This window comes from Ursus arctos, unplaced genomic scaffold (genome assembly GCF_023065955.2).
Source record: "Ursus arctos isolate Adak ecotype North America unplaced genomic scaffold, UrsArc2.0 scaffold_6, whole genome shotgun sequence".
Classification (NCBI taxonomy): domain Eukaryota; kingdom Metazoa; phylum Chordata; class Mammalia; order Carnivora; family Ursidae; genus Ursus; species Ursus arctos.
Window position 1 is genome coordinate 28,143,043 of NW_026623078.1, and position 20,779 is coordinate 28,163,821.

Genomic DNA, 20,779 nt, shown 5'->3' on the forward strand with positions numbered 1-20,779 from the left:
TTATGCCTTGTATATCTCTATACTACTGTTTGTTTTAGTTTATTAGATATTTTTGTTGATGTTATCGAAAAGACAACAATCCAGAACTGATGCTCAACGGACAATAGTTAAAATCCGTAGGTCTTCATGTTAGCCAGTAAAGTAACATTTTTTGAATTAAGCTGCATGTCTTCTGATTTATATTTCTCTTGATGTCTAAAGCCAATTCTGACTATAAAATTAAATTCTTCTTCTAGTTTTCTGACCCCTAGCATTATGAACAAAGTCTCATTTACTTCTACTCATTCACTTCTACTAGCCTGAAGGGAAAGAGTCAAGTATAAAATAAAACAAAAGCAGCTCACCTATCTTTGTTGCACTGTAAATATTTTCTATTGGAAATACGATTCCTAATCCATATAGCAGGACTTTCGCCAACGCTGGGATAAGCTGAGTAGTTGTAACTAAAATATTCACACAATTCGTCCTATGAGAACAGAAAAGAAAAAGAGAGAGAGAGAGAGAGGGAAAAAAAAAAAAAAGAACGTTGAAAAATGAATCTCCAAAATGAACGAACACGAGCAAAGGCTATTTTCCAGCAAAAGCAGCATGGAGTGACTTGGGGACAGCCTACCGGGAGTGAATGAGCGTGAGTGCTTTCAGAGCCAGTGTCAACCAGGAGTCTGTCAGGGCTTCAATCTCAGCCCTCAGCTGCAGCCAGGCTTCCCTCTTGGCTGGACCAAGCAGGCCTGTGGATTTAAAAGCACATGAATTCCTTCCTTACCAATGTGTCTAGTCAACTTCATAAATAATAAACATTTAATACCACTCCTAATATCACCCTCAAGCTTTATAGTATTTCGGGTAATTTTTCACAGATTAGCATCCGTTTGACAGATTTATTTAGTACTGTAGGAAACATCTGTTGATTTTGCTTTCCTAGCATCCCTTCCCCTGGTTATAGAAGTCATCTCTTCATTCTGAGGAGTCGGCTCACACCATTTCTCTAATCATGGAGTTTGGACAGAGCCAACTCTACCGTCTGGCTCCCAGGGTAGGTGTATGACTGCGGCTTGGCCAGCACAAATCAGTCTTGGAACTTTTGCTGAATCTATTGGGAAAGATATTTTTCTACCCAATCGAGGTGCTAAACTCACAGAATATAAGCTTGGATCTGTCAATGGTCACCTATGTCACCTTATGGGAGGGACTGACCCAGAATGACTCCTACCCAAAGGAAAGCCTAGGCAAGAGATTCAGGATGTCACCTTTGGAGCCTGTGGATTTAGCCATGCTGGAAACCAACGCACCTCTAAACTTTTCATTATTAAGTCAACATATTTCCTTGTCAGCTAAAGCCATTTTGAGACACAGCTGAATGAGTTTTACAACCCATCTCAAGTGATTTGGCCCAAGGTGGTTAATCCCACATCTCCTTGGAAGGACAAACGAGTATCAGAAAGGTCAAGAAACGGACTCCAGGTCCCACACACTATGAAGTAATGGAGCCAGGACTAGATTAGACTAGCCAGGGTAGCTGGCTCAAGTCTAATATTCCTGTCACTAAATCACAGCAGAATAATCATGGGTCAGATGAAACCGCTCTGAAAAAGCTACGATATCCCAAACAAAAAGTGTGATGTGAAAATGTGTGGTACTTGGAGAATTTTAGCTAGACTATCTGAATAATCCGGTAAGGTACTGGTGGTGGTTACTTGCCTCCAACGTTATTTTTGTAGGTATTGTAGATCTCTTTTACTCGTCTGTAGCGGAAAGCCAATTTTCTCATCCAGTCTACACCACCCCGCACACCGGTTGCCAAGCATAAGTTAGCACTGGTGGCTGCAGCAGGAAAGCCATCTGTTCCAAAGTTATATGTGCTATTTAGACGCAAGAAAAGCCCAACGTTAACCAAACAGAAAGTTCATCTTCATAGCTGAGCCATTAAACTCGAAAATGGAGACAATCACTTCACATTTCACTGCGCTCACCTGAGGTCTTGGCCATTATCATCTGAAGACACGTCATCTATATGAACTTGGTCACATTCCTAAAATGCAATTAAAATGATACAGGTTCATTTTTGAGGAGCATCTTCGGTTTTTTTGTTTTTTTTTTTGGGAAAAAATCACATACAGCTGTTTAACCCCACCCCACCCCCCAACTTTAATTGGACGGTTTTTCCGCAATGTCAATCAGTAGGTGTCAGTCTTGTTAAGGTGGTACTTTTACCTACTTCAGGTCCTCTTTTAACGCAAAAAAATGAGCAATGTCATTAAGGACTACTGTTATGCAGCTTCGGAAAACACATTTCTGTGTTTAGAAAGGAAAGTGATTGAAAACAATTAGCATATGTGTTCCATAAACCTCAGGTACCTGAAGACCTCATGCTGCTCAAAGCTGATTCAGTCAATGCCCAAGCATAACTGAAACCAGACATTTCGGTAAATGTAACATGCTAGAAAAATTAAACCTGATGCTAACTGCCAATGAAATTATGACCTCTGATTGCTGTTGAGCCACACACCAACAGAGCCTGAGGCCAGCGTGCTGAGGAGCCCAGACGAAAAAATCTGTTACTGGTTTGCCATTGATTTGAGAGATGTGAGTTTTATTCTTTGTGTGTGCGTGCGTGTCTGTGTGTGTGTGCGCGCGCGCGTGTGGACGAGGACGAAGAAAGCATGGGACACTTCAAAACCCAAATAAAAACAATCAAACCATGTGGTGTTTTTTACCTTTTTTTTTTTTTTAACTGTTTCACTATTTTATATTCCTTTTAAGTGTTGGATTTATGGATTTATTGATTCGTTGTAGACTAACGTGATGGGAACAGGCCTGATTTTTCAATCCCAAACCACGTGTGAACTGTTTAGAATAGGAGGCTGTGATTTCGGACTACAGCTCGACTGGCTGATTCTGCACGTGTTTGCATATGAGCACCCTGACATCTCACCGCTGTATTCCCAGCCGCTAGCGTCACTGCGTGAGGAGCAGACACCCAGTCAACCTTTGTTGGACAAACGACGCATACCAGTTTGGAGACACACAAGGTCTCCCCCCACCCGGAGACAAGGCACCCACACTTGGCTCGCTTTCGTGTTTCAGCCATGATTCTTTGCCATCAGGCTCAGAATACCCTGGAGGCCTTTATCATACTTATTTTCGTTAAAAGTTTTAGTTTAAAAATATTATTAAAAGATTTCCAGGTATGCATCCTGTATTTTAAAAGGTTCTTTTGACTAAGGCGCTGGTCATATTTCCTGCCTAATTTTGTAAAATCTAGCCTATTTGTGTAGTGCTCAACATACAATTTGTAACAAAGATGACAGACATAAAGTGCCACAGTAACACAAGGTGTATTTTTATGTTGCGGGTTCCTTCAGAACAAATTTTTTTCTCTCCATGGATTTGTGAGGAAGGGAGCAGGAGATAGAAGGGGAAAGAAACTCAAACCAGCTGTGGCTTAACAGAATTAAAATCGTGACCCCCCAACCTCTTCTCTAAAGCATCTACTTTCCAGGCAACCGCCTCCCAGCAAGCAGCAAGTTCCAAGGAGGAAAAGACTTTGACCTTGTAACCCTCCCCTGCTCTCCTGAGGTCCATAACCTCAGATAAGAAAGAGGAAAAGCGAGTCTAGGAGGCCGCACATGTGGACTGTGAATTTAACATTTTAAAAACAGGTCATTCCTGGAAAACATGCTTGGGGACTTCGCACAGTTATTAATTTAATATTTCAGAAGACAAATGATAGTTGTGCTTTCTCAACAAGGTACATATTCTGGGTTTAAAGAGTGACTAAATCATGAGTGTAGACATTTCTGCCACTTATCTAGCCAGAAATACATTTTTTATATTGTTGGTAAACAACTCTTTTCGGGTGCACGGTTGAGTGTACAAAACAGACGAGAAAACCAAGACAAACCAAACTAGTGTACCCTCCACTCCCCCCCGCCCAAAAAAACCCCCAGAGACAAAAACCGAAAAACTCAAAAAGCCAGAGAGCCACAATGGAAGATTTTTGCCTTCTGGGAGAAACAGGAGGTGGAAGGTGAGGAAGTCCAAGAAGAAAAGCTACGTTAAAAAGGGTTTTAATCAAGGAATCACACCAAAGCTGACTTACAAGTTACTTAGTTAACTCTCGGGGTGGGAGAATTCCTCGGAAAGGCAAGGTGTTAAGAGGCTTTTCTTAAACAAATGCAGTTGTAAATCTCCATGACTCACGGAGAAGCCAGTTATCTTCCAGTGACTGTTAAGGGGTCCATTGTTGCTACTGTCCCCCCACATCCAGTATTTGTTTGCTCCCACGAGCTTTATCCAAGTCTTTTGTTCCCAGGGCTGAGGCCCTCCTTTGAAGGACGGTTCAGGATCTTGGTTACCTCTGGTTTAGTATCAACAGCTTCCAGCTTCTCCCCGCAGACGCCAAACTCCCTTCTCAGAGATTGGATCAACTCTGGTGTGGTGGCAACAAAGAAATCTTCATTCTTTATCAGGAGAGTTGTTTTGTAGAATGATTTTCATGAAAATAGATGCAAACATCAGGAGCATTTTTTAAAGAGCCTAATTAGCACCCCAGGAATAAAAAGAAATCATGAAAATGTCCAGGTAAAATAGGTTTTCAGAACCGTCCGTGTCACTTAACGATAGAAAAATACGGCGCTGCACAAACTTCGTACCGATAAGATACATACTAAAGATTTAGTAACTGAGTCCTGGTATGAGCTCCTACATCACGGTAGAAATGTCTCAGGAAACATGTTTTTACTTTGAGGAAAAACTAAATATTGCTGTCTTGACGTTTACCTATTAAAAATTTTAATTCCTCAAAGAATGGAGAATATTAAAACACAGAAGTGTCTCGATACATGTGGAACGTGTCAATCTTTCTAAGTGCATCTACTCTCAAATTAGAAACCGCAGTCCCCTGCATCCTGACATTCGAAATTCTCCCTCCTCCACTGGGATGAGACTCTCCCTCCCCCACTTTTCTTCGGAAGCCATCTAACTTTTTGCTTGTCTTCTTAACAGCCTAATTTCAGGTTTTCATGTTTGCTTTCTGGACTTTGTTGTTTTCGGTTTCTAAATCTGTTTTAAACTCAGAAAATTAGATATTTGAAGGAGGGAAGCAGGAGTTCTGAACCCACTGAAACAACATGACAAAATCTGAAGCCCACTGGAAGAATCTATAGACACAGAAAACAAGAATGGAAGCTTCCTGTATTTCCAGGCACCAAGACATATTCCTAAAAGCCCTACTTTGCTGCTTAATACACAGAGTGCTGAACATACAGAATGCCATGGGAAAAGGAAGTTTTTATTCCAGAAAGACTGAATGTGCAGAACATGTATTTTTGAAACAAACTGCCCAAAAAGTCCACGATAGGGTTTTAAGCACTGAAGTCACTGCCGAGGCCAAGTCTTTGCGTAGCATTCCCAGGTCTCAGGCCCAAGACTGCAGGTCCGCTGGATTAGCAGATTTTATGCAGTAATCCGTCCTCTTGAGGTTGGAGATGCCCCAGGTAGCCCTGTTGTGTTTGGGGATCTGGCTGGGGGCCTCATTTGGGGAGAAGGTAGTGCTTCTCATGACTTCTGGTGGATTCCACACTTGACACCCATCTGAGCTGACTAACGGGTACCTTAGCTCAGAAAGATGGTCATGTATTCATTATTAAGGGGCTCCTATGCTCCAGATGTTAAGGACGCAACATTTAACAGACAAAAATCCTTACCATCTTGGAACTAACATTCTAGTGGGGAGACACCCAAACAAGAAAATACGCAAAATGTATACTATGTTGGTGCTGATGCTGCTATCTGCCAAGGAGAATAAATATAGCAGGCAAGGGAATGATGCAATGCTGTCTGGGGTCTGTGGAATGGCTCTGCAGGGCAACGAAAGAGCAGGTTCAAGGGCCCTGAGGCAGGAGAACCCTAGTGTGCTGGGGGATGCGGCAGAAGGGAGGCACAAGGAGGAGATCAGGTGGCAAGAGTTACAAGGGCTCGCAGGGGACAGCAAGGAGCTGGCTTTGGGAGTAGCATCCAAGTTATCAGCCCCTGCCCTCCAGGCGCGTACAGTTTAGCAGGAAAGACAGACGTTACCGAACTACACGTGTGATAAATTACAACGGTAGTAAATGCTGCAGAACTGCTTTGAGGAACATTCGAAGGAACATCCTCCTGCCGAATGGCTGAACTCTGTTTAGTCTCAAAGAGCTGCCGAGGTTGGAAGAACTTAAATTGTATTTTGCTAGATCGGGGAGGGACAGCACGGCCCACCATTTATCCTTGGTTGCTTCTGCGATGAAAGCAATCAAGAGATAAACGGCAGACTCGCTAGAGATGCTTCCCAGTCCCTGAAGCCGCGCTAACAGAAACAACATAGCTTTTTGATCCCGGCCTGCGGATGCCAGACCGCTACTTATGCATGGTGGTGAGGTGGGGTGGCAGAGGGTGGCACTCACTGGGCAAGCCGTCCCTCTCTCTAGGAAATAGCCCAGACTTAGTTCCCAGACGTGCAAGACCTCTGTGCAGTGAGCAAGCAGGTCCCCTTCCCTTGTGGGATGGTTTTTGTTCCCCTCTCAGTTACACGTTTGAGAATGGCTACGGGAGCTGGCAAGGGACCAAGGGGTGGGAAAAGAGTTATTTTTTGATAATGGCTTTTCAAAGGGAGGTCAACATCAGCAACATTTTTGCATAAAGGCTCTGTATCAACAGTAGAGGAAAATATAATTAACATTTTTGTTTAACCAATTTTCAAATACACCCACATAGCACAAGTTCTCAGGAAGAGTCAGGGCCAGTGCTAGGCCAAGTTGCGCTTATCCTTCACTAGGAAAATTTTGCAATTAATTACCAAATTTAGACTACTGCTAAAGCGACCTGAAGTGGGCCTCTCCCTTTTCCAGAAATCCTAAAGCACCAGGGACACAAGAGCTATTGACACATGATTAAATGTCCTATTTTGACACTTTGTATCCCTTGAAGAGTATTTTCCTCCCTCCCCAAAGCGGTGGCAAACTACTTCACTAAGTCATTTCTTAACACTTCTGTGGAGATCTTGTGGAAGCAGACACATGGTTTCTCTCCTCACAGACATTCCTCTTTCTTGTTGAGCTGAACTAGTGTTACCGATTTATGGTGAACGTGGACTAGTGTGTAATGGTATGACCCATTTCACAGATACAAAACATGAAGACTGAGAAAAGTGAACTAATGTAAGTGCTGAGACACTATGTCTTTGAGCCCCAAATCACAGTCTCTTCCCACACCCGTTTCACGCGATGCCGACGACTGCCACCATCTAGATCCTTTGTGGCTGGTCAGTTGTTTGGAGCCCAGGAGACTTCAGCTACAAAACATACCCTCCGCTTTTGTCTGTCCCACTCCTACGACCAGCGTCTGTCACCACGGCCCCTCTGCCAGCCTGGAGCTCGGATGGGAGTCCTCCATCCTCCGGGACAAGCCCCAGCACTGCATCTCCCCAGTGGGCCTTCCAATGACGGGCGCTTCGGAGGGAACTCGTTCTAGGAGAGCCACTGTGGTTACTGGGCTTCTGCCAGGGGTGGAGGGTACAGAGCACGATTGTAGGCGGTGAGAGGATAGGGGTTCGCGTGACATTGACATGGCGTGTCCTAAGGAGGAGGCCGGAGGCCCAGAAAGAAGGATCTGGCCAGTCAGGGCAAAGGCGGTGAATGAAGGCAGATGGCAACAATCAGAGGCACACCGCTGAGCCCACAGGTGCGAGCTTGCAATCTCTGTTCTACACGACAGGATTCTACAGTCATCTTGCAGATAAACACCACAAACCAAATGACCAGTTTACCCTCGCCTGGCTTCCCTTTATGTTTCCAAGGCCTGTGCTTCACAGAGGAGTCAAATAAATAAAATTAGCAAGCTTTCGTTACTACTGGCCCTCAGCTCGCAGACATCTAAGCACTCACGGGGCTGGATTCTAAAATGCTCACATGGACGGCTGGGGAAAATTGCCAACACATGAAGCGGCTGAATGCCAGCCCCGGTGTCGGGAGTATGAAGCAAGCCACATGGGGCACGATCTCACTGCCAGGCGGCAAAGCACATGCCCTCTCAGAACTCCGGTTGCACAGTCTGCCTTTTTGGTCCCTTCTGTCATTATTTTTGGCACTGCAACTCACGCTGACCTTTTTCTGATCCGTCATCATCTCTGGCCTTCCAGGCCTGGGCCACAGACATATTCTTTTGGACCAAGCCCCAGGAATAACTCAGATTTTGTACAGGGGCTCATATGCAAAATATTAAGTTATGGCAGAATTTTTCTGCAAATATTTATTCTGCTTTGATACCATAGTGGTTGTACTTTTCCTCCAAGCCTTTCACTTGTGCCATAATTATGTAAAAAAAAACACCATACCATTCAAGTTAGTTTAGGAAAATTAATAAAAAGAATTAAGACAGTTACAATGGGTCTTATTATCTATGCCAAGCCCTGTGATGTAATAGCCAGCATGTCGAGGCACTATACCTCTGAACATGACACTAAAAACATAAACTCCAAGTAAGCCTAAAGTCTTTGAATAAACAGAGACTCTAAGAAGACTTTGAGGCAGACTGCGTGTTATGAAAGGGAACAATATAAAAATGTTACAAACACGGCTTTGGAGAAGTTGAGTTACACAAGCCCAAATTCTGCTGACTTTTGCTCCAAATTTGCTCCATTTTCCAAATTTACCATGAGAAAACTAACACCATACTGCCAACTAATTGTTTCAATACCTTCCTTTACAAAGTAAAAATGAAAGGAAAAAGAGAGTCACTAGAGAACGAGCTATTTTCATTGTGTCTGTGCCTCAGAGTGCCTATTCAGACCAGCTGCGCTTGGCCAAGGCAGAGGAAATGATCGGGGGTCCTCCGTCCCCTCCTATCTGTCATCAAGCAATTACATCCACTGCTCCCACCTCCCCACTGAAGAATATAGATGCTTGCTTGATATACCTTAGACATCCACAAGTGACTAGAAAGTTTCCTCTTATTTCCCGACACAAAAATGTTTAATTATATGGAGTACGGAAGTATTTTCAGTACTTTAGAGACAAATACACAGATCGTCTGAACGCTTTGACAAATGAGCAGCAGTGCTTTAAAAAGAAAAAGGGGGCGGGGGAGACATCCCCATGTGGATCTGCTCACACTATCCCGGACCCTCCTCACAGAAAGTCTAACGTGTACAGATGGCATTACACGGTGACCAGTATTTGAGTGACAGAGGTTTGAAGGGACTGATTTCCAGAGCGGCTTTTGGAAATCACTCCTGACTCCCTAGATATTTTTATAATTTCTTTGGGAAAATAAGGTAAAATGGATCATCCCTAGAGATCTCCTGTGATTCAGGAGTTCAGGGGGGAGGGGTGGTCCAGAAACAAGCCAACTGATGGGAGAGATGTGGAGAATGCTGCTTCGAAGTCACTGACAATTAGACTGAGTATGTCAGTCGCTGTAGTTCAGAAATGCTGTCCATGAGTTAGTCAGTTTGCAGAAGCCAGGTTTTTACTTGTACATTTCTTTCTGTAAAAAGGAGACTGTCCAATCAAAGTACTCCTTTTCTGTACTTACCGATATGGAGTCGCACAAGTGCAGTGTGTTTTCTAAAGGTGTATCAAAGCCCTCACTGCACTTTCAAACAGACGCACTAAAGAGTGTAAGCGCTGCTCGCCCCTGTGCTCGTCATCGAGGACCGGATGGAAGCCGGCAGCACGGCCAAGTGGAAACGGGGTGTGCCGTTCACAGCCCCGCAGCCCCACGCGTGGCTGGCCAGGACCTGTCATGCCTGTCTGGGGCACACCTTGTGACCCTGCTGTTCCCCTTGCTTTCCCACCGCAATGCTTTCTTGCACAAGAAAAGGGTGCATGACTAAGGCACAGGAGTGGTTGGAAATTGGCCTCATTCTGTTTGACAATTTTGGGAAATGCAAGTTAAGGAATTAGAACATACCTGGACAAATTCATCTTTAACTTCTCACTCTAGATTATCCACTCAGCCTAGCATGGGCACCAATGTGTATTCTAAGTCAATATCTAAATATCTCTCTCTGTTTTGGCAGGAATAGGAGGACGCAACAATAGCAGCCAATGGGGGGAAAAAGAATTTCAAATCTGAGAAACTAGTTAAGAGACATTTTAACATCTATTCTTGAGATTTGGTCATAAGGTGCAACATGCAGAGACATACTCTGCTTTTAATTACTGTGTCTTGCTTACAAAAACAGTATTTCCAATATATTTAATGTTACAATATCCTGTCAAGGTTATCAGAATGAGAGAAAGATTTTACTAGAATTATGTTTACATTTGCTAGGAGACGTGGGTACTCGTATTTGAAACTCAAGATTTGAATTACAGCCGTTGCAACAAAGGTAAGAAGATATTAACGATTTCAGTCTGATTCTGTTTAGAGGAATACTCATAAAATATTTAGAGAATAAAGTCTTTACCGAACGTACCTGAAGATGGCATATTAAAGCAACAGATAAACTAAAGTACTGAAACTGTGTATTTGTATACATATAAAGTTATGATAAATATTTCAGATCACTACATAAAAATTTACAAGAAGCTCAAGCTTACTGTTGTTAAAGAAAAAAGAAAGTTTCAAATTTTTAAATATTTTTTATATTAATTTCTTTTTAAATGTGCAGTAAGATGTCATCATAATGCCACTTTAACACATGGCTCAAAGAATCCCTAAGGAATTACATGAAGAGAGCGCCTTTTTAGCGAGTAAGTAGAGTTAATAAATATGATATGTCAACTTCACTCTGCTTGGAGTTCCTTCTTTCTCACCATGAATACCTTCTTTACCACACGATTATATTAAATATATTTGTCTTTATTCATACTGTCAATGTTAGGATAAGAAAAAAAATTGAAAATAAGCTTTTTAAAAATAAAATGGGCTTATTTAAAATTGCTCAACACCGAATTTATAGGTTACTTTAATAATTTTGGCATATATTACATGTGATCTAATGATATCAACACATAATTTCTTTCCTTTTTAAAAAGTTAAGGATACGGTGAATGCCTTCTATCTGATGCTACAAGATCTATCTTTTCCTGTTTAAGTTATGTTCAGTGCATTCTATAACCCTACATGGTATTATACACAAGAGGCACAGGCCCAAATATACAGCTTCATTTATGATCCAACTAATATCAGAAGATATGGCATTTTACACATTAGTGTAGGAGGCAGTGAAAATGTTGTGGGACCTCCAAACACAAAACAGGGCAGTTGCATTAGTGGTTGATAATATGTCAAACTGCATTATACAATTTTATCCTAAAAAGACAGTACATATTTATTATTGTATCACGTGATTTTTCATGATTTTAAAGATTCGAGGCAGACTTAATGTACAAAATATTTCAGAACTTAAAAAAAAAGAAAACAGCATATATGTAATATAAATGTCATCCTTTTGAATGGTGAGTCAGAACTACTCTTAAGAATAAGCCTTTGACTTACTGCTGAACTGACTTCTCCATGTTCAATGGGTTTGCTCATCATTTGACAAACACAATTTGTCACTGGAAACAGCGTTCTCTGTGACTCCCGTTGCCTTTCCTTTAGATTTATTGTTCCTGCTGAGAACATCTACTGAAGAAGAATTTTTCATAGTGACACCAACTCTCATCTTGCTGTGAATAATCACATTCTCATAAAAAGCATTCTTTTTATTGCAAACTTGCTGCCAGAAGCATGGAAAAATATTCCAACCAGGAGCCCTTTTATCCTTTTCTGCAATCACTTTCCTGTAGCTCTCACTGCCATTTGAGGAAAATGAATCCCATATCAATTTATTCACAAAGCATTTAGCTGGAAGTTTTAATTTACACGGGGTATTGCTGGTATGATCACAAATAAAACAAGGGGCGAAAGCTGCAATTAAATAGGTCATGTTTGAAGAAAGTGGGGTTTTTTTTTTCTGGAGCAATTTTTACTCTGAAATTAAATATTTGCAACAAATATAGTTCGTTTATCACTATTCCATGCCTATCAATTCATCTTCGTTTAACTGCAAACCACACCTCAATTTAAAGAGATATTTGAAAGTAATTTTCTTTGTAGGTGACTCCTTTTTGCAAGGGTGGGGAGTGAAACCTGAAAGTTTAAAAGAGCTCAATATATTAATTTAACTTCTATCATATAGCCAGATAATTTTGTAATGGTAAAAAAATCCTCAGTTTTCTATGAAAGAATGTGTCGCTCAGAATAACATCCTTAGTTAATAAGTTGATGAAAATTCTCCAAGCCAATTTCTTCTGTTATTCCTGACTCTGGAGAGAAAAGTGTGCAAAACCAGATACAGGCACTTAAAAAAAAAAAAAAAAGGTTCTGTGAGCTACTGGAAGTTTCCATGTCACCTTTCATGTCAGCCCCTCACGGGGAAAGGAGGACCTTCGAAAGGGCACTTTCTTACTCAAAAAATTCTCTAAGTATTGTCATCTGAAATCAGCCCCCTGAAATCATTCCCTTTGCATCTTCTTTTATAAGACAAAGATTTCAGATAAGAATAAATTATTTAAGCTCTATTACTTTGGTGTGAACTGTTCTATCGTAGATTTCCTCCAGCATGGGGAGCTCTGGTGTGCCCCCAAACCACTGGGTGTCAATGGGGGTGGGGGTGGGGGAGAGGGAGTGGGTGCCTGAAAGGAAAACTAGGGAAAAATTTCCTCCTTCCTCATATGCTCACTCCCTAGCAAACCACCCCTTTTCCCATGAATATTTAAAGTGACAGATAATCATGTTTTGGTTGTTAATTATAAATCTGATTGTTTATATTATATAGGAAAATACTTCATTATACACCACGAATAGAGCACTTAGGGTACGTATATTATATATTAACCATGGAACCATCTCCAGAAAATATATAGGACACACATTCTGTATTCTTTTATTCAGTTTGTCATGCATTCAGCTAATAATGACTGACTGCCTGTTTCTATACCAGGCACCAAGCACACAAAAATAAATCAGATACAGGTATCACCAGGAAGACTTGATAAATCTGACAGGGTTAAAGAGAGAGGGTACAGGTGAGCGTCATTATAATTTTCTCTCAGGGAAGGAACTCGAATTCTTACAAAGCTATGAGAGTGCACAATGGGATTCGTCTTGCTGCTAGTGCTTCTCCTTTCAACCTTCACCTTTAGATATATTTTTCTCAAAGTAGGTTTTGCTCTACCCGAAAATATCATTTCCAACATGGAGGATATGCTTCTTGGAAGCAGGCAAATACATTTCACTTCCTTTTCTGTCTCTGCCTTTTTGCCAGACAGTGATCAATGGGTACTTTGGAAAAATTAAACTGGAACCAATATATTCTGAGGCAGCTGGGCGGGCATCCAAGGGCCTCTATGATGAGCCCTCCCGTTGCCTACCCGATGCCATCCCTGTCTGTCTGTGCACGCTCGCATCCCACTGCATCCTTGTATGCTTCTGCCAGGCCAGTCCCAATGAGCCTGGCCTCCTCCACGCCCCAGACACCAGACAATAGTTGTATCTATTGTTTGCCAGCGCCCCTTCCCTCTCCTTTCTCTCCTGGTCAAGGCAATTCCTCTGTTAAACTTTTAGTTGCCTTTTGTTTTTTTCCCCAACCCCTGATGTATGCTCTGTAACCTGCTGTCCGAATAGCGGTAGTGACAATTATTGAGAGCCTACTCTATGTTAAGCACTGTATTACATGTGATTTCCAGTCCTCCCCAAAACTGTACATTTGCTGGATAAGGGAATGAAGACTTAAACAGGTTAAGTAGCCTACCAGATAATAAAGTCTTGGAAGGAAGAGAAACTACTCATGGGTCTTTTTATCCCTGTCTATCTTCTAAACAGGACCCTACCTCTGTCTATTTCCTCTTGGTACGGACCAAGCACACAGATGGTACAGAATGAAACCTTTCCGATCATCTGACAGAATTTAGTTATGACAGAATTGAGGACCCACCCAGAAGGTACGTGATAATGTTGCTGCCTTACGTTGCAGAAGTGTTGGAAAGCAGTTTTATGAAGACGGATTTGTCTGATCGTAATACATACTCATGTAGAAAATTCATGCAAACCAAAAAAGCATATAAAAAGAAAGGAATTTTAACCCCATCCTTCAGAAGTAACCACCGTTAAATTCGTCCTTCCTGCCCTTCTTCTACTGACTCAATTGTCCAAAGCTCCTCAAGTTCTTTGCAGGGCTTACGCTCTCCTGGCAAGACACACCCAAAAAGCAGGTTGAACCAGATATATGGTTTGTAGCTACTTTCCCCTCCACTCAGCAATATCTAATAAAGATCCTTTTATATTAATCATCTGTGCTATCTTTTAAATTATTCTAATACTCCGTGTTGTGTATGTTTCATATTTCTTTTAACCAAGCAATGGCTGATCATTTCCAATGTTTTTGGGCCCATCTAGAATCATGTTGGCGCACAGCACAGTCGTTGCTCAATAACGGTTTGAGTGAGTGGCCACTGTGGAGAATCTGCTTTGACGGGTTTATGACATTCATTTATCTCCTCAGGCAATTTTATATTTTCCTCCCCTGATATTTTTATCACTCCGAGCCTTGTTCATGATATACCTTCTGCTTAGAACGCTGTCCTCCAGAGCGCACCCCGTGCAGCCCTGGGGATCCCTGTGAACCCTTGCATGGCAGTTTGCGTTGTCAGCCTCATCTTTCTGCGGACCCTTGGTCCACGCCACTCTTACTCTGCGTCTCCGCGATGCTAAGCTCCTGGAGAATGAGACCACCTTCATCTTGTTTGCCATTGTCACTAAAAATAGCTCCACGAAATCCATTCACTTCTTGCCTCAACTTCAATATAAAGTCTTACAAACTCTCTTGGGTTTGGGGAGAGCCCCTCTCGTCAGTCTCTGTAAGGTCTTGGGCCCACGAGGAGGAGTGACTTCTGCTTAGGACCGTGTTAACAGGTATACGATCATAAGTAGAATGAAATATTCATTTTTGCCCTTTTGAATTTACGTGATTTTTGATACATTTTAAAACAAGTAAATGTTATAATCCTACATTAAAAAGAGAAAATATTTGTATGTCACTGTAGCTCTCCATGTTTTTATTATGCACCTGCAAAACGCTCTCTCTCAACTGTTCATTTTCCAAGCTACTGATTTTTTCTTGACAGATCTATCTTATCTCCAAGTCCAGTAGGGTGGCAATATGTGTTTAAGACAAACAATTCCACCAGTTGAAGTGATATTCTGGACATAAGAGCTCCCTTTAACTTTCTGACAGAATGCCAATACCACGAGAGATAATTCTTAGTCAATTATTTTTGAGGAGGTGAACAAATTTGCAAAATAATGTGGATGAAAACAGCATCCTCTCCCTTGCCCCCACCCTCCACCTGCCCCACAAAGGAGCAGCACACAATTAGCAGGGAGAAGACTCCAGGATTTAGAAAGCGCTTCCTTAGAAATACGCCGTTCGCATAGAGGCTCCATTGTGACTGCACTGAAACGGGAGAAGTCTCCAGGGACTGCAACTTAGACACATTTTGGGGAAGTTGAAGTTACAGGTTTTCTCCCGCACTAGTCAATCTAAAAGAAAAAAAAAATTCCTTTCTGTACTAAGCAAACTTCCTATGAAGGTAACTGAGTAAAATCTGACTTTACAAAATAGTGACTCTCTCCCAGACTGAAGATTAGCGAGCACCTGTCAAAATCAAGAATCTAAATGAAAAGCCTGTCCTATGTGACACCAACAGGTCAGTTTCCCAGGTTTTTTAAATAAACGACAGTCATCCAGCCAGCTCCCAGAAGCTTAAGTGGTATTTCTACTCAAGAAAGGATGGTACTCCTGTTTATTGACGGGAACTCCCCCAAGCGGCAGGTGCGGGGCCGGGGCTCCAGGTCTGGTTATCTCCCCACTGCCCAGCGCCCCTGCATCCCCTCCGAGGCTTGTCAGGTTGACTGTGTGAAGGTCACACATTAGTCGCAAGCAAGGACTGAACTCAGGTCTCTCCATCCCTGCGGCGTTCCCTGTTTCCTCAGATCTCGCCGCCTCCCCACAGCTTCACCTTCAGAATAAAGCCACTGCGGCAAAGCCAGGAAGACCGTTTGTTCCAAGGGCAGGTGAACAATCAGGGAGCTAGAGTGACCCTCTTGCTTTATGGGAGTCATTCCATTTTCTGACTCAGGAATCTTCACCACTTGCTTGGATTCTGTATTTCCGAACAAACAGAGGGACCTGGGATAACTTTTCTTTTTTATCCATTCCATTCCTTCCTGGGAAATCTTAACCGCTTTCAAGGGTGATGACTTCCAGCACAGCTCTCTCTGCTGAGCCTCCGACCACGTGTAGCCCACGTGCAGGACTCCACCTGTCTGTCCAGCACACACTCCCGGTCCAACACCTCAAAACCGAATTTACCACCTTCCTTCCCAAGCCAGCTAACTGTCCTGGGGTTTTAAATCTCTACCTGCTTACTCAAGCCAGAAAGTGAGATTCTTGCTTCCCCACCCCCTATGTGGTTGAATAGATTCCCCAAACTTTCCAAACCCATCCCTGGCCCCGTTCTCTCTGTTCTTGCAGGAAACCCTGGTGATTTCTCAGCTAGATTATCTGACACCTCTGACTTCATGATGCAACGCACATCTATAGTCATGCTAAAAAGTCTTTACTCATTACGGCTGGCATTCCACTGAACTCCAGCTTCCTTAGCAGAGTGTTCAGAGCCTTCCTTCCATGACCTCGCTCCAGTCTCCCTTGCTGTCCTCTGACCCACAACCGCGGCACGTGCTCTGTGCTTCAAACCTATTCAGCTCCGTCCCTAAAGGCCATGTGCTCTCAGGTCAAGATCCCTTCCTTGGGAAGCCATTTCTCTGACACTCACAGCCTTGCCACCACCTCTCCCTCAACCTGAGTGAGCCACCCCGCCTCCGGACTCTACTAATGTCCTTACATGTCCCTATCACTGGGGAGATCATTCTGTAATATGATTGTGCTTTTGCTTTTCCTCGAGGATCTAGGCTCCTCGAGGGCAGTGAATATATTTCACTTCTTCTCCTCTATACCTCGTGTAGTGTCCAGGATGGAGGAAGCATGCGTACGCTGACAGCATATCAGCTCTTCTTCTCTGTAATGCAGGGGCTGAAAAAACAGTATTTCTGTCGATTCAACAGCAGGGATTTACAAGCACACGTCTGTCCACCTGCTGACTGCCTGCCTATCTGTTTATCTACCTACCCACTGACCTTCCAACATTCTCAGAACAGATTTTAGGTTGCTTGAGTAGCTACCGTTTGGAAGACAAGCGAGAAACAAAGCTTTCAAAGAATACATTACAGAAAAATGCCACTACGGAGCTCTGCCGTATGCCATCAATGTGTGACAGCACCAAGATGCTACCACCTCCTCTATGTCGCTAAAGAGCAAGAGTCAGCTGAGGAGACACAGCTCGAGAGGTTTCCTGCAACGACAGCTGTAGCAGGAAACCCTTGCTTCAACCCCAGTTTTCCCAAAGTGGCTCTGGGCAAAATTCGCTTCAATACAATTCCCCACATGCATAAGCTGGAGACGGTGTGACGGAGTTCACGGTGCTGAGGGAGAATCCAAGTCAATGCCTTTTGATGGACGGGAGGAGTTTCCCTAAAGCCTCCTGCCTTCCAATCTCCCCTACTGGACCAGGGGAGGACCAGCGCCCTGAGCCCAAAAGTGCAGCCCCACTGCTGTGTGGGGGTGCCCCCAGGGAGGGGCTGCTCTGCTTGGCGATGAGACTCCGCACCCAGCAGTCTCTGCTCCACACTGAGGACTACCAGCAAGTTCCATGAGCCATCCTTCAAAACACGGGGCCGGAACTGGGCAAGGAAAGGAAAACTTATCAGCACAAGCAAAGAAACACGTGTCTTCTTGACATGAAGCCAGCATCCTCATTTTCTACGAAGGAGCAGCACAGCATGATGGAAGCCAGATACAGTAGCTATTTAACTGCTAACAGTGAAATGCCTGTCATGGAACTGGGGGCGGGAGGGGGTTGTGCATGAGGAAAGAGCAGGAGAAGGACTGTGTGATGTGCCTGGAACCAGATGCATTTGCAAATTAAACACTGGCAGATTTTGTTGTTGTTTCTGGTGTGATTACTGTTGGAATTCTACATTGGAATTCCGCCAGCAACCCAGCTACTATCTCATTCCCTAACCCCTCCTTAAGTCACCCCTCTTCTTCCTCCGTAGCCCTACTGTCCAGGGTTCTCCATGTAGAAGATACCCATAAACCAGAATAGTAGCTTGGACTTCTTCAGTGCTTCCTGTGGGCCAGTGCTGGTTCTATGCATAGCAGTATGGAAGCACTGAATCCTCACGTCGACCTATGAGGCACGTACTATCATTATCCAATTTTACAGACAGGAAATTGAGGCACAGAGGGGTTCCTCCATGAATGAGTGAATTCATGAGTTCAACTGCTGGCACCTCTAGCACTGTAAGATAACAAACCACATAAATACAGGGCTTTGAGTTGAAGTTGGAGTGTAGTTGAGTCACTGATTACAATTCAATCATTTGCTAATTACAAGAAATATTAACTGTAGAAAATTAAAAAATCTTATCGTGCAATTAGTGGTAGTATTCTACCACTGCTCAGATATAAGTCTTTTTTATTACAGAAATTATATTTTGTAACATTTTTAATGTAGAAAATCTTTTATCTTTCTTGTGACGTCAATACCCTTTTGTTAAACCTTAAACTGGAACCACATTACATGTGATTTTAATCATACCTCTTCCATGTATACTGTATTTTGGCATTAGAATTTTGAAGGTATGAAAATAAGAAAAAGATATCAAAATGTAACATCTCGGACAATCTCAATTGTTTTTAAGGTTATGATTAATCATTTACTTGTAAAAAGTTAACTTTAGCAAATTATAAAAGCAGGGGTGCTGGGGTGCCTGCGTGGCTTAGTTGATTAGGTGTCTGACTCTTGATTTTGGCTCAGGTCATGACCTCAGGGTTGTGAGGTCGAGTCTCTCTCCCTCTGCGCCCCCCCCCCCCCCGCAAGCTTAAGTGCACGCGCTCTCTCTCGCAAATAAAGAAAGAAATATAAAAGCAGGAGTGCTCATTATTAATTTGAAAATTTTGGAAAAAATGTAAGAAACGTCTGAGAGCCTTCTATGTACCAAATCCTGTGTTAGGAGCTCAGGATTCAAGTGGCCAAGCCATTGTCTGCCCTTAAGGGACTGTCTAGTGGGGGGAGAGAGAATAGTAGACAGAAAATCCTAATAACAGAGTGGTAAGTATTGTTACAGTGAGAACACCCTCCTCTTACCACTGCTGAACTCCAGCTGCCTGCCAGCATCTGGACCTGCCAACTCTCCCTTTCTTCTTATCTTGTGCTCCAGATGCCATCAAACTTCTCTTCTGCCCAAGGACTTCACTCTTACAGTTGTTCTCTCTCCTTGCTACTCCATATATCTTTTCCTTTCTACTGAATCATTCCCACTGACATCCAACATGCCTAAATGTCTTCCCCTGAAAAACTACATAACCTCCCTTGATCCCCTCCACACACCGCCCCATTTCTTTGCATTCTATCCCTGTGGAAACTCTCAATCCTTCCTGTCTTCACTTTGTCAACCCTCATGTTCTCCTTAAACCACTCTAGTTGGGCTCATTTCTTCCTGCTTCGTTGAAATGGTGCTTATCAGACTCATCACCACCAAGATTCTTGCCAAATCCAACAGTCACTTCCCCTGTCCTCATCTTACTCAACACTGGTGGCATTTGACCCAGCACACCATTTCCTTGTTCTTGAAATGCTATTCTCCAGATTTCTGTGGTACCCCACGTGTTTCCACCTACTTCACTGTCTATTCCATTCCTTAACACTCTCTCTTGAAAGTTCTTTTTTCTTGGTCCTATTTCTGATTGTTAGAGTGCCTAGTACTCAATCTTAGGCCCTCTTCTCAGTTGTCACTCTTTCCCATATAAGATGCCTTTATGACTTCCAAAACCATACCACCAAATTTGCTTCTCTCCTCTGAGATCCAAGCCTATATATACGTGTGTGTGTGTGTGTGTGTGTGTGTGTGTGTGTGTGTGTGTGTATATATATAAAATAATTTTTTGACTTGGATGTTGAATACGTATTTCAAACTTAATATGCTCAATGCAGAATACTTGAGTACAACTCCTTCTACACACTCCTCATCCCAAACCCATTCTTTCTCATCTCAGATAATCCACCTCCCCCATCTAGTTGCTCAGGTCAGAGCCTTGTGGCTATCCTTGATTCAGCTTTCCTTCTCCTCCCACCTCTGATCCCTCAAGAAAATCCTGCCAGTGTTTCCACCAAATTATACTGTAAATCTCTCACCATGTCCAGAACTGCTACAGTCTCAGCCCAAAGCTCCGTGGCTGGCTCAACAATCTCCTAATTGGTCTCATTGGTTCCAGTCTTGCCTTATTCCTCATATGATAATCAGACTGATCTCTTAAGAGTATGAACACTAATCTATCATGGTCATGCTTAAAACTCTCTAATGGCTTCCTACTGCAATTAGAAAAATAATCCAACTTCTTCACCACAGTCTACGAGGTCCTTCATGATCTGGATTTTGTCACTATCCCCCCATTCACTCTGTTACAGCCACACTGATCTTGTTTATTTCTTGAAGGAGTGAAACACATTTCCACCTCAGGGCCTTTGCACTTGCCATTCCCTTTCCAGAATGCTTTTCTGTAGTTGTAGCTGCTTCCCTCCCAACTTCCCGGTTTCTTCACAAATGTCCTCTCCTCAGGGATACCACTTCCTGAACA

The 20,779-nt window shown here is 42.9% G+C and overlaps 1 protein-coding gene across 13 annotated transcripts in view; it reads right to left on the reverse strand.

Moving 5' to 3' along the window:
• EYA1 (EYA transcriptional coactivator and phosphatase 1) overlaps positions 1–20,779 on the reverse strand; it is a 343,576-nt gene that overhangs the window by 24,043 nt on the left and 298,754 nt on the right. For all 13 annotated transcript variants that reach the window (XM_057308055.1, XM_057308057.1, XM_057308054.1 and 10 more), the window contains 4 exons: positions 1,971–2,029; positions 1,699–1,859; positions 614–728; positions 345–466 (listed from right to left, as the gene is read on the reverse strand). In XM_057308055.1, the coding sequence (XP_057164038.1) occupies positions 345–466; positions 614–728; positions 1,699–1,859; positions 1,971–2,029 (457 nt within the window). The remainder of the gene's footprint in view (positions 1–344; positions 467–613; positions 729–1,698; positions 1,860–1,970; positions 2,030–20,779) is intronic.